Here is a 14,551-nt window from a genome sequence, read left to right on the forward strand (position 1 = left end):
GTTTTCTTCAAAACAGCGAGGCACACTTTGTCACGTGACATTTTAGGCCACTCACTAGTGAGCTGCTTGACTCCACATGAGTTTGACTAATTTCACAACCCATGCCATCCTGACAGAGTTATTTCCAGACAACTTCAATTGAGGAATAAGCTTGAGTTTTGTTCCTGCCAGAATTACAGCATTTTCAAACCTCCAGGGATCTTTCATTAGATTCTGGATTCATGCAACTTTCATCCTTTTTTCCAAAATATTTAATTGGGCCTACTTTCAGACTTTTTGACTAGCGTAAGTAATCAGTGAGTCATAGTACTGAGTATTGTTTGGATGTATGGTTTGAAAGACCAACTGAATTCGGATCATTGCTTGATACCATTGTGTGTCTTGTATTTCAGATATTTCACGTACCTGAGAGTTTGTATGCATGGTTTGAAAGACCAACTGAATTCGGATCATTGCTTGATACCATTGTGTGTCTTGTATTTCAGATATTTCACGTACCTGAGAGTTTGTATGCATGGTTTGAAAGACCAACTGAATTCGGATCATTGCTTGATACCATTGTGTGTCTTGTATTTCAGATATTTGACGTACCTGAGAGTTTGTATGCATGGTTGGGAAGACCAACTGAATTTGGATCAATGCCTGATACGATTGTATGTCTTGTATTTCAGATATTTCACATACCTGAGAGTTTGTATGCATGGTTGGGAAGACCAACTGAATTTGGATCATTGCTTGATACGATTGTATTTCAGATACTTCACGTACCTGAGTCAGCATGGCGACAGGATGAAGTTTGACTTGACCCAGGCTTCCACTGAAGCCAGGTATGTTGACATTTGAGGGTGAAGGGGGGGGGGGGCAGGGGAGGGAGGAGGTGGAAGGGTGTTATTTGGCGTCCGCAGGGTGCAAAACATTGCAACTTATTCCAAAGTGTTGAAAATGTTGCTTTTGTTTTGGCAGAATGAACTACAGTGTTTCACAAAATTGCCGAAACTTTAAAAGCTATAATGGCAGTTTTTCAGAATGAAACATTAGTTGCTATATTGCAATTTTGAAGACTGAAACTTTCAAAGCCAATTTCGCAGTTAAGCCAAAGAAAATAAATGGCATGGGAATGAATTTGTGGCCATCGCAAGATGTGTCTGTATCCATGGCGTTCTCTTATGTGTCAGTCATGTCTGTGATAGATTTTAAACAAGTCGCGTAAGGCGAAAATACAACATTTAGTCAAGTAGCTGTCGAACTCACAGAATGAAACTGAACGCAATGCAACGCAGCAAGACCGTATACTCGTAGCATCGTCAGTCCACCGCTCATGGCAAAGGCAGTGAAATTGACAAGAAGAGCGGGGTTGTAGTTGCGCTGAGAAGGATAGCACGCTTTTCTGTACCTCTCTTTGTTTTAACTTTCTGAGCGTGTTTTCAATCCAAACATATCATATCTATATGTTTTTGGAATCAGGAACCGACAAGGAATAAGATGATAGTGTTTTTAAATTGATTTGGACAATTTAATTTTGATCATAATTTTTATATTTTTAATTTTCAGAGCTTGTTTTTAATCCAAATATAACATATTTATATGTTTTTGGAATCAGAAAATGATGGAGAATAAGATGAACGTAAATTTGGATCGTTTTATAAAAATTTTTTTTTTTTACAATTTTCAGATTTTTAATGACCAAAGTCATTAATTAATTTTTAAGCCACCAAGCTGAAATGCAATACCGAAGTCCGGGCTTCGTCGGAGATTACTTGACCAAAATTTCAACCAATTTGGTTGAAAAATGAGAGCGTGACAGTGCCGCCTCAACTTTCACGAAAAGCCGGATATGACGTCATTAAAGACATTTATCAAAAAAATGAAAAAAACGTCTGAGGATATCATACCCAGGAACTCTCATGTCAAATTTCATAAAGATCGGTCCAGTAGTTTAGTCTGAATCGCTCTACACACACACACACACACAGACAGACACACACACACACATACACCACGACCCTCGTCTCGATTCCCCCCTCTATGTTAAAACATTTAGTCAAAACTTGACTAAATGTAAAAATGAAAAGAACTTCACTAAGACAATGTTGATGTTGTGAACGCTGCAGGCAGTGCTCTGACTTGCTGAGTCAGGCCCAGTACCATGTTGCGCGTGCCCGCAAGATCGACGAAGAGGAGAAGGAGATTCGCAAGCGACAGGAGGAGGAGAGGGATGCCATTCGCCAGAAACACGTGGAGGAGCAGGTGAGAAATTTCTCTTTTGAGATAATAAGGTATTATTGTATCGTAGAAGCAGGCTTGGGAATTCTCCTTGGATCCGTGAATTTGAAACGAAACCTGATTGGTTTTCAGAGGAAGAATAATAATCTCTGAGGAAAAAAAATTGCTGGAGAAGCAGGTGAGAAGCAGGCTTGGGAGTTCTGCTTGGATCCGCGGATTTCAGTGGAAACCTGATTGGTTTTCAGAGGAAGAAAAAGACGGGCGCTGTGGCGGGGTGGTAAGACGTCGACCTCTTAATCGGAAGGTTGTGAGTTTGAATCCCGGCCGTGGCCGCCTGGTGGGTTAAGTGTGGAGATTATTCGGATCTCCCAGGTCAACTTATGTGCAGACCTGCTAGTGGCTTATCCCCCTTCGTGTGCACACGCAAGCACAAGACCAAGTGCGCACGTAAAAGATCCTGTAATCCATGTCAGATTTTGGTGGGTTATAGAAACACGAGAATACCCAGCATGCTTCCTCCGAAAGCGGCGTATGGCTGCCTAAATGGCGGGGTAAAAACGATCATACACGTAAAAATCCACTCGTGCAAAAAACCCACACGAGTGTACGTGGGAGTTTCAGCCCAGGAACGCAGAAGAAGAAGAAGAAGAGGAAGAAAATAATCTGTGAGGGAAAAAAAATCGATGGATGAAAAAATCACTTTATATTGACTGAGTATGCAAGTCCTGATCAATGAGCAATATGGTACACTGTCCAGAAATAATTACATTTCTTGCTAGGAGAGGCCTGACACCCTCCAGAAATGCCCCAAATCTTGGGGCTCCAATTTAAGACTCCCTCCTTTTTAAGACCTGATTTTCTGACAGTTTTGGAGGCCTTAAAAGGGGGGTTATACTGTAAAGGTGGAGACAGACCCACAACACAAAACAATGTTTTCGACAAAAACTACATCAAAATGTCGGGGAAACATGTTTTTAAAGAGGGGATGTCACACGCGAAACACACAGATGAAGCGCGCTGCATGCTTTCAAAGAAATATCGGTCAGTGTCAGCTTGACCTGTCCAGCTACCGCCCTGTGTTCGAGTTTGTAAACGACACGGCTTGCAGCGCCCACTGATATTATTGCCTCTCGTCAAACGTTACAGGCTCCATAGACTCTAGTTAGGATTCAGGGGTCTGGTACTACCCTGAATCGGTACCACATCTGGGTCGGCCATTTTTTTTTTCTGTCCGTGGTGCCGGAAACCGAGTCACGTGAGTTGATCGTCCGCGTTCATTGGCTGACTACCAAAACGTGTTTTCAGATTTTAGAGCATGTTTTAAAACCCAAAACACGATGCGAAAACACGAAACAGTGTTTTCCGAAATGCGTTTTGGGGGATGTCACATGAGAAACACGCTGTTTTGTGTTCGTTTTGAAAGAAAACACTGTTTTGTGTTGTGCGTCTGACATGGCCTTAACCTAAACAGGACTGTCTACAAAACTGGCCCCATGGAAGTGGTGTCACCTACTGAAGGAAAAGTAAACACTTTGAGATTATATCAGTGTGACCACCTTGCGCACACGGGCGTATTCTGGAGTTTGCGACAAGTTGGAATGTGTTGTTTTCGCATGTGTGTGTGTGTTATATGTGTGCGTGTGCATGTGTGTGTGTGTGTGTGTGTGTGTGTGTGTGTGTGTGTGCGTGCGTGCGTGCGTGCGTGCATGCAGAAAGAAAATTCTCTTTGCAAGTTGAAATGTGTTATTGGACATGTTCCATGTGTATGTGTGTGTGTTTGTGTGTGTGGTTTGCTTACATAAACCAAATTCTCTTCGCAAGTTGAAATGTGTTGTTTTGACATGGTTTGTGTGTGTGTTTGTGTGTGTGCAGAAAGTGAAGCTGCTTGCAAAGGCGGAAATGAACAAGAAAATGCTTGAGCAGCGAGCAGTCTTCATCGAGAAAGCCAAGACCATCAACATTGAAGCAGCTTCTGAGGAGAGATCAAGGAAGTCTGGTGGCAAGGTCAGAGAAAGATGAACATGTGGAATATTTTAATCGGATGTGTGTGATATTTAGAAATGTGTTGGTTGTGTCATGAAAGCTCTTGTGTGTGTGTTTGTTTGAGAGAGAGGGAGGGAGGGAGGGAGGGAGGGAGGGAGGGAGGGAGGGAGGGAGGGAGGGAGGGAGGGAGGGAGGGAGGGAGGGAGGGAGGGAGGGAGGGAGTGAGTGTGTGTCACAGTTGTTTGTGTGTGTGTATGGAGAGAGAGAGAGAGGGGGGGGGGGGGGGGGGAGAGAGAAAGAGTGTCCATGGACATTTTTCAATAAGGAAAAGCGACCAACAGTTTGGGATCTATTTCATTGTTTTTCATTTGCTACACTAAAGACACTAAATCATCCGGATATTTTCTCAGGAAAAATAATTTCAGATAATTAAGTGAAAATGTTACGTTACAGCAAACCCTGACTCTAAATGTCACTGTCATTTCATGTTGATTCAGATAATAAATGCAGAGGGTGTATGAAAAGGATACATTGAGGCAAACCCTGACCATAAAAGTCGCTATCAAAAACTAGAAATGTAGGTTATCGGAACGTTTAATTATTTCCAAACCAAAACGTTACATTTACAGTATGCGACCCAGTGGTCTTTTAAGCAGACGGATAAACATTTATTGCACAAATAATGAACTTACCTCAAAATCGCAGATGAATCTCACATGCAACACAATAAGTGTTGGTCTGTCTTTCCATTTAAAAGACCTCTGGGTTGACGTACTGTAAATGTAGCGTTTTATTTTGTCAATAATTAAACGTTCCAATAACCTACAATTCTTTTTTTTTTTATTCTGAATTTGTATCGTAAGATGTCTGTTTTTGAAATTCATAAAAGTCACCATCATTTCGTGTTGATTCAGAAAAAGCGTACGGAAGATGGAGAGATTATGTCGGAGAACAGCGAGGACGAGGCTCCACGGAAGAAACGCAAGAAGAAACACGCAGGCAGTGGCAGTGATGACGAAGATGGAGATAGAAAGTCCAAGAAGAAGAGAAGGTGAGTGGAAATCTGCAGAACTATGGAGGCCCGCCTTAAAAATTTTGAAATGTGATGCTTTTACTACCCCTACCCCTTTTTACATCATAAATGTAAAAAAAAATTTTTTTTACCCGTAATGGCAAGGCTGGAACCGGTGACCTCATGATCTCTAGCGCATTTCACTGACGACTGAGCTAAGAAGGCAAGCTGACTGTGGGGTGAAAAATAGGAAAGTCTATTTTGGGAGATACTGGATACTGATGACAGGACACGTTCTCACACACGAATGTCGTAAACGCAAGTTCTAGCGATTGTTTTTAATTGAACTGATAGAAAATGTCGATATTTGTAAACTTTTGGCATTTCCTAATGTTGATTTCATTATTTTGCATATGGATATGGCTAATGCGTGGATTAACTGTTACGACACACAAAGCGTTGTATATCCGAAAAGGGAGGCTACTCCAATGTAGTCTACTGGTGTATTCGAAAGCCTTAAAGATCAACTTGCCCATTACGACCAGCTCAAAGGATGAGAGAGAAATTCAAGTTTTACATCATTGGCCATTACGGGCATGTTCCTGGGTTTTAACCCGACTTTAGATGAGATACACAAGTGTATGGGTGTTTAGGTGGTACGTATTAGCCATCTGCACTTATGGCAGAATAACCGAGGTCTTTTACGTGCCATTGTGGTGACACGGGGTGGGACATGGCTATGTATCTACCCAGGCCCCAACTCAAAGGAATCCTGACAAGTGATTATATATATAGGTTACACACGCCAAGTTCTGAATATCGTGCATATTTTCCCTAGGGTCGATAGGCTCGGTAATACCTGAACATCTACCCGAGGGAAAATATGCAAGATATTCAGGACGAGGTGTGTAAGCTTTTTATTCCTTGACCAGGACGTTTTCATCAAAAACACCAACTTGAATCACTTGATGTTAGCACCTTGTTACATAGGTCTTGCAAGAATCTGGGTGATTGTGACCCCGAGGAAGGTGGGGACAGGTGAACGAGGAGTTCTGATTTCATCATTGCATGTTGGAGGTTTCTCACTTGTTTTCATTTAATTATCTTAAGTCCCAAACTATCACACTTGTCCATTCCGCTACTTCAGGTCTCGCAAGAACCAGGGTGATTCTGACGACGAGGAAGGTGGGGACAGTCGACGCGGACGCGGCAAGAAGCAGAGGAAGCAACGAGAACCCAAGCAGTCCAAGAAGAAAACGAAGGCGGAGGCGGACGACGATGGTCTGTCGGCCAAGCAGCGCCGCAAGGTCGTTTCCAAGGCCATCATCTCCTCCAGCGAAGGTTCAGACTCGGATGGCGAGAAGCTGAAAATTGCTGATGAGTAAGTTCTGCCGTTTTTCTCATTCATTGCTGTTTTATTTTTCATTTTCATTTTCATGACTTTATTGTCCCATCGCTGGGAAATTCAGGTCGCTTCCTCCCAGTGGAAAGCTAGCAGCAACGGAGTCGCGCTACCCAGGTGTCTGTGTGTTTAGGTGTAATCAGCCACCTGCACTTATGGCAGAATGACCAAGGTCTTTTACGTGCCATTGTGGTGACACGGAGGTGGGACATGGCTTCCGTCTTTGGGTCTGCTCACAAAGTTGACCCGTGTCCGTCCCGGCCCGAATTCGAACCTGCGACCTTCCGATGACAAGTCCAGTGCTCTACCAACTGAGCTACCCCCTGTGTATTTGGGGATGTATAGGTTTCACTCTGTCTGTCTGTTTGTCTCTTTATTTGTTTGTATGTCTGCACTTAAATCTTTGGGGTTCATATGATTGAGCTGAAATTTGGTGTGTAGCCTGCTAGTCCAAATATTTTGCTTAAATTCTGCGCACTATCTCATTTTAATTATGTACATTAGTGTGCAGAATTTTGTTTAAAGGGGTTGATAGATACCAGTGATATGGTCTTGGCCATTTTTCAAGAATGTTCACGCCATGTGCCGCCTTAAAATGTTTGTTGTTGTGTGCATCAATAATTTGAAACTTTTGCATATATTTTGCTGAACGTGTGTTTACAAGCTTATCTTAGTTATTTCCTTCAGTGTGCAAACTTTTATGAAATGGGATGATAAACACAAGAGCTTTGACAAAATTAATGTTCATGCCATGAAATATGCAATTTGAAAGTAAACAAATTCTGATGAATGATTGTTAAATTACTTTTGAGAGTTTTGGGAAATGAAATTTGTGAAGCCCCGAAGCAGTGCAGGCAGAGTACACTAGTAACATAGTTGTTGTTTTGTTGTTGCTGTTTATCACTCTGTGATTGCACACGAGACAGTTGTCACATGGTGTGATTTTTATTTCCAGGAGTGGAAGCGAACAAGAGGAGGGCGTGGGCAAGAGACGTCGCATCATGTCGTCAGGCAGCGAAAGTGACGGAGGGGGCAAGAGGTCAAGGTCAAGGTCCGGCTCAGGCTCCCGCTCCGGGTCGGGATCCAGATCTGGCTCAGGGTCAAGGTCCAGGTCCGGCTCTCGCTCCGGGTCTGGGTCCAGGTCCGGTTCAGGGTCCAGATCCAGGTCACGGTCAAAGTCTGGCTCTCGCTCCAGGTCAAGGTCGCGCTCTGGCTCCCCGAGGAAGTCTGGGTCCGGGTCTGACAGTGGGAAGAAATCCGGAGGTGAAGGGTCACCACCTGGGTCGCCGAAATCTGGTGGTGGGTCACCGAAATCTGGTGGGGGGTCGCCGAAATCTGGTGGGGGGTCGCCAAGGTCAGGCTCTGGAAGCCCAAAGTCGGGTGGTGGATCACCGAAGTCTGGAGGCGGATCAGGTTCAGACAGTGAATAGCTGTGTGTGTGTAGTGAGGGAGGAGAGCTGGGAGAGACAAGGTCGTTGGACAATTTTTGTTTACTGCCAGAGTTGCTGGGAACAGGGATTTCATTGGACTAACAGCTGAGGAATTCAGGAAGGAAATACTGAAAAGATACAAATAACCAAAGGGAAGTAAACGCTCTAAAATTGCCAGGAGATAGAAAAGATACGGTCAAACCTGCCTTAGCGATCACCTGGATAGCGACCACTTGCCCATTATGACCATTTGACAGGACGCCCATCGAGGGTTTTCCTCACTCAGTCACCTTTCCTTAACGAAGACCTGTCTAAAACAACCACTTCTGATCGGTCCCGTGGGCGGTCGTTATAGACCGGTTCCACTGTATCAGAATGTCTTGTTGACTAATTTGTGGACAGCTGCCTCCTATGTAGTTTTGACTGATACCATGGACTGGGTGGCCGAGTGGTAACGCACTTGCGCTCGGAAGCGAGAGGTTGCGAGTTCGACCCTGGGTCAGGGCGTCAGCAATTTTCTCCCCCCTTTTCCTAACCTAGGTGGTGGGTTCAAGTGCTAGTCTTTCGGATGAGACGAAAAACCGAGGTCCCTTCGTTGTACACTACATTGGGGTGTGCACGTTAAAGATCCCACGATTGACAAAAGGGTCTTTCCTGGCAAAATTGTATAGGCATAGATAAAAAAATGTCCACCAAAATACCCATGTGACTTGGAATAATAGGCCGTGAAAAGCAGGATATGCGCCGAAATGGCTGCGATCTGCTGGTCGATGTGAATGCGTGATGAATTGTGTACAAAATTCCATTTCACACGGCATAAATAGATCCCTGCGCCTTGAGTCCGAGTCTGGAGATACGCGCGCGATATAAGACTTCATATGATAATAATAATGATACAGAGGATCATTTTGTCTATTGACGCTTTCATTGGACATTTGTAAGAGAGCTCCATCCCAAAAGAAAGCGTTCATGCAAGAGAGGTATTGTCAACTAATTGTAGGGCTGAAGAGGATTTGTTTTTTGGGAGAATTTAAAAAAAATCAATCCCTGCAGACATTGCTGCATCACAGCCTCCAGAATACTGCAACTTGTTTTGACATTCTCATGCTGTTGACTTCAATCTTTGTGAACTTAAAAAATATTCATTTTTGTAATGATGATGAAGTGATGTCCAACTGATGTCTTTGAGAATTTTGTAGTTAGAATGTTCATATTTGTTCATATTTGTTTGATGTTTCTTGATAATGTTATCATAATTGTTACAAAACAATTGTTTTGGGATTTTTAAGACAGATGCTAAAGTAGGTGACTTGGGAAGGGTCAGCTTTGGATTCAGAATTATACAAGGCACAATTACTTTCAGCATTACATAGTGGTTATCTTTGTTTTTCTTGGTTATTGCATGAGAGTAAAAAGTGATGAATTTTAATGTGTAAGAAAATGTTCATCTGTACTGGATGGCACAAGCAGTGTCTGACGAATTTCGAAGAATTTGTATGTAAAGTTTCATGAACATCTGTCTAGTAGTTTTCTGGGAATCGCTCTACACACACATACACCATTACCCTCGTCTCGATTCCTGGTCTATCTGAAAACATTTATAGAGTCAAAACTTGCCAAAACGAATTTGTGTTTTTTCTAAAGTGAACGAAGAAGGGTGCAGTCATTTTTGGAGTCAAAGTGAGGAGGGACACTCTTCAGACATGGGACTGGTCCGAATTTTATCGGAATTCCGATATTTTCCTTAGCTCGCAGACCATTCTTGAGATCGGTGCAAATTCGTTGAGAAAAAAGGGGGGGGGGGGGTGGTGGTGGTGTGAACCGTTCAGCTGAAGCTGTCTGCGTCTGAAGTCAGTGCATTCGCACCCCAGCACTCGCGTGAACCCATAGCAGTATCATGGGTCGCGTTTGATTGGCTGTCGATATCCGACGATTATCGCCTAGGCCTAATTATTCACCGATGGCGGTTTGCGGGTTGTTTTGATTGGCTGCCGATCTCCAAACGCCGAAGGTGAAAAAGGTAGCATCATGGCGTCTGGATTCCGTATTGTTTTGTTGGCTGTGGAAGCTCTTACGATCGACGACCAAAGTGTGAAAAACAAGAAATTCCTCCGATAGGAAAAACACCCCCGTTGGTCAAAGGGAAATAACCATTCTCACTGCCACCAACTGAGAAGGTTATTTCCCTTTGACCATTAATATGTCAGTCTTAATCTTAATCCAGCAATAACTCCCTAACCGTGTGTTTGACTGGTCCCAATTTTTGTAAGGACCGTCTCAGGAATGTATAGAACCTGTTCACCAAGTTTGGTGACGATCGGTCCGTTCATTCTTGAGATCTATATGCGAACACAAACACACAAACACACAAACACACAAACAAACACATCCAGTGAAACCTATACACACCCCTATACCGGGGGTGTAACAAGTGGAAAGCCAACTGGCTGTCAGAAGAAATGACTGTCATAATCAACAAGAAAGAAAGGCGCTAGCTCATTGGCGACAGTATCGCCAAGATATCTATTCCCGGTCAGGCCGTGTGCACGTGGTGCGACAACGGCCACTGCGTGGTGAAATACGGACTTGGTGGAAAAAATGTGTTGGTTCTGAAAGTTTTCAAGTAAGTTTTGTGTGTGTGTGATTGTTATAAATTACACTTTTGTTTAAAATGCTAAAACATATCATTCTTGTCATTTTTATAGCTTTTTAAAAAGGCATGATCTAATTTTTTGCTATCAGGAGAGGCCCCAAAATGGCCTTTATAATTTTAACATTAATTTTCCGTCAGGGGGGCTGCCCCCCTGAACCCCCTACCGGGGCGTTGCCCCTGGACCCCACCAGGGGCCTATGCGGCCTCTGGACCCCGGCTTACTTTCCTACTTTTGGAACATTTGCTGGTCTCATGTCTGACTCTTGTCATTGTTGAACAGTAGTTAGTTTCATTCTGTGTATCGTTCCTGTAGATTGCATTTAGGGGCAAATTACACCTGCGCCTAGTCAGCGGCGCGCGCTGCATGCTGCAATAGGGATTATGACGAGTACTTGGCCTGTTTTCTTTTCACGCAACGTGTAGCGGGCTGGGAAAAAAAAGAATTACCTCAGTAATCTGCAGTGCGTCGTCTGTGCCGCTGACTCTGCGCAGGTGTAATTTGCCCCTTACTGGTGTATTACTGCTGCTACTTTGTGTGTGTTCACTGTAAAAAAACCAAATAAAAAAAACCAAAGTGGTAAAAGGAAGAGTAAAGAGGAGAACAAGATGCCAGTGTGTTTGTGTGTGTGTGTTTGTGTGTGTGTGCATGTGTGTTTGTGTGTGTGTGCATGTTTGTGTGTGTGTGCATGTGTGTGTTTGTGTGTGTGTGTGCATGTGTGTGTTTGCGCGCTTGAATCAGGTAACATTTGTGTGAGAACACACAAAAAATGACACTGTATAAATGTATCAGTTCTCGTTGGGCTGGTTAAACTTAAAGTTACTGGACATGTCAACTCTAGGTGCACGGAGCCCCCAGGCCTTTCAGTCATGCCTCAGGCAGCTATCCGTTTGAGCAAATACCGAGGGAGTCCATTATGACACCTAGTTTTTTTGCACAGTTTGAAAACTTTATGATGCAGCTATCAACCACAATAGAATCAGGAATAGGGTAGGCACTAGACATATTTGGAGAACATACTTGCGTTGCTGCTGTTTTGTCAGCATTTAGCTGTTTATTGCTTGTCATCCAAAGCTTTATGTCCTGGACGCAGTCCTGGACAGACTTCATCAACTCGTTAACATGATGTTGCGCGGCAGATTTCTGTAATGGAGTACCATTTGCGAAAGAATGATGGAAAACAGAATGGTTACTAATTACGCAGCAAGCGATGCCGTGTACAGGACAATCAGAAATTGCCCAAAGGGCACACGGAAAGAGGCAGAAGAAGGGTTTGAATGTTAGAATAGTTGAGTATGCTAGTATAGCTAGGGATATATGGCCAAGATTTTTGTTTTGTTAGCAAATTTGCCATAATGGTCGTAGAACTTTTGGAAGTTTGAAGTCAACTTACATCCACCAAAACAAATTTGGCAATTCTGCCGAAATAACTTTTCAACTACCGCCAACGCCAACGCCAAAGGGATCTTCTGGACAGTGTTAATGAAGCTAGAGGAGAAATAGAGAATACTACATGGCTTGCTGTGTCGTACCAGATTTACACGAGTTGGTTTTTAAAATACATATTGAATTGCGAGCAAAAGCGAGCTGTTCACTATTTGAAAAAGCATCGAGTGTAAATCTGGTATGAAACAGCAACCCCATGTAGGATTCTGTTTATCCTACATACTGTACTTACGTTTATTTGACTCAAAACGTCCCGCAGTCGAGGCGGCCAAAATGAAGACGCTTCATTTAGAATCTCGATCTCTTCCAAAGCCTCGTGCAATCTCTTACATCAAAGCAAAGAAACGTCACTCTGGAAAGTGTAGCGTGACGTGTTAGTGCTAAAAATTCATCGAGAGAAATTAGCAAGCGCAATTTTTTTCTCACCATAATGACGTTTGTCTCGGTGACTTTGGCATCATAAGCCGTGGAAAAACAGGTCCCTGCCAGACTTGCTTGACATGACCTCATTTACATGATATACACACGTGTGGTTTGAACGATATTGTTATGTAATGAGTGGTCTCTCCCACGTATGTAAAAGTAAAGTGCCACCCGTCCTTAGAAGATCCTCCTTTTTTGAGACACTCTCATCTTATTTAAGATTTTCTGTTCAGAAAACCTGTAAATCTTTTAAAGCAAAATAAAAATCATAATGAAAGAAAACTTGTCAATAGAAAGCACATTTGTTGTGTTTACACATGAAAAAAAAACAGGTGCACTGCAGCAGGCGGATACTAAAGCTCAGAACAAGAGAGGCAACTCATCATTATTTTTGGCAGTTGTGGATTTGACCAAGAGTAGCGTTTCCCTTTTTTTTCTATGAAAAAGATAAAAAGTCTTGTACTAAAGGTTTTAGATGCTTCTCTTCATGCACGTTACGTAAAAGAAAATGATTGTTTACAAAGATGTGTAAACAAGATAATATAGTTTGTGTAAAAAAAAAGTGAAAATCTGAATTTTCTAGCCTTTCTTTAAATGGTTTGAAAAGAAACCAGGATTTATATTGGCATGAGAATACTATATTATGAATTTCTGCTTTTCGTACTACATGTCTTAAAACCAAATTCAATAAAACTTGAAATTATTCTTTGACAGCTCTGAAATCAATCAGAGCCAACTTCAAAACATGGAACAGTTCAAACACTTCAACCTGTGAGTGATACTGTATATATGTAACTAGAGGAATACCCGGCTTCGCCGGTTTTTATCCACCAGTTTGTGCCCGGGGTCCACCTGAATATGCCCACCAAATTTGATGCAGAATATTTACGATATTACAAACACACACCGGTGACACTGTGACGGTTCCCCTACGCTTTGTGTTCGGTGCCCTGACCCTTTGTGTTCGGTTCCCACTCGGTTCCCACACGCCAAAATTCGCGGACAAAACATCCATTTATGGTAGTATTACGCAATGTTGCTCTCTGAGAATGGTCTTGTTAGATCTGTGAGTGTTTACACTACATGCCTAGGTGCTGTTGGATTGAAGGTTTTTGATATTTTAGCCGTTATTAGGTAGAATGCCTTCCACTTTACTGCAAAACTGCATAATTCGTAGCATCGGCAAGAAATATCCTACCAAAAAATGCCTGCTTGGAACTGTCCGTGGTCCAGCAAAAAGTTCAACATGTCTGTAGCAGACAGCCCAAGTTTCAAGATTGTAGGGCCATCCAAACAGCCGTAATAATAAAAACAACAAAAGTAGTCAGTGAAATTGGCTGTGTTCGGTCCCCCCACACTTTTGTGACGTAGGCGTGACGGTTCCCATAATTCATTGTGTCGGTCCCCACTTTCTGTGTCGGACCCCACTTTCGACCTAATTTCTCTGTGACGGACCCCACAACCAGCCTATTTTGTGTCGGTCCCCACACCTTCTTGGATTTATGACTTGCCGGTTACTTGTATCATTGTATTCATTGAATCTAATTGTCTCGGAGTTATTTTTCAGCAAAAACCGGCAAGGCAGCACCTTTTGTGATACCAAGTAAGTCAGATGACATCAGTATGTGTGTGTGTGTGTGTGTGTGTGTGAGAGAGAGAGAGAGAGAGAGAGAGAGAGAGAGAGAGAGAGAGAGAGAGAGAGAGAGAGAGAGAGAGAGAGAGAGAGAGAGAGAGAGAGAGAGAGAGAGAGAGAGAGAGAGAGAGATTGACACCTTTCCAGATCACTCCGGTTATGCGACACTACCGCGAGCGTCACTACCGCGTGTCACACTACCGCGAGTACGACACTACCGCGTGTAACACTACCGCGTGTCACACTACCGCGAGTACGACACTACCGCGAGTATAACACTGCCGCGTGTCACACTACCGCGCGTACCACAACCGCGAGTACCATAACCGTAGAGAGAACGCATGCAAA

General features: G+C 43.1%; 1 protein-coding gene across 2 annotated transcripts in view; it reads left to right on the forward strand.

Annotated features, from left to right (window-relative positions):
• The window catches only part of LOC138970781 (RNA polymerase-associated protein CTR9 homolog), a 55,740-nt gene that overhangs the window by 18,916 nt on the left and 22,273 nt on the right, over positions 1 to 14,551 (forward strand). Inside the window, exons 18-23 of one of the 2 annotated variants that reach the window (XM_070343307.1) lie at positions 756 to 827; positions 2,112 to 2,247; positions 4,096 to 4,227; positions 5,121 to 5,257; positions 6,366 to 6,599; positions 7,576 to 11,310. In XM_070343307.1, coding sequence (XP_070199408.1) covers positions 756 to 827; positions 2,112 to 2,247; positions 4,096 to 4,227; positions 5,121 to 5,257; positions 6,366 to 6,599; positions 7,576 to 8,050 — 1,186 coding nt within the window. In that variant the 3' untranslated portion in view covers positions 8,051 to 11,310. Of the gene's footprint in view, positions 1 to 755; positions 828 to 2,111; positions 2,248 to 4,095; positions 4,228 to 5,120; positions 5,258 to 6,365; positions 6,600 to 7,575; positions 11,311 to 14,551 lie in introns of those variants that run through there. The other variant, XM_070343308.1, reaches the window with a different exon arrangement.

Source organism: Littorina saxatilis, linkage group LG7 (genome assembly GCF_037325665.1).
Source record: "Littorina saxatilis isolate snail1 linkage group LG7, US_GU_Lsax_2.0, whole genome shotgun sequence".
Taxonomy (NCBI): domain Eukaryota; kingdom Metazoa; phylum Mollusca; class Gastropoda; order Littorinimorpha; family Littorinidae; genus Littorina; species Littorina saxatilis.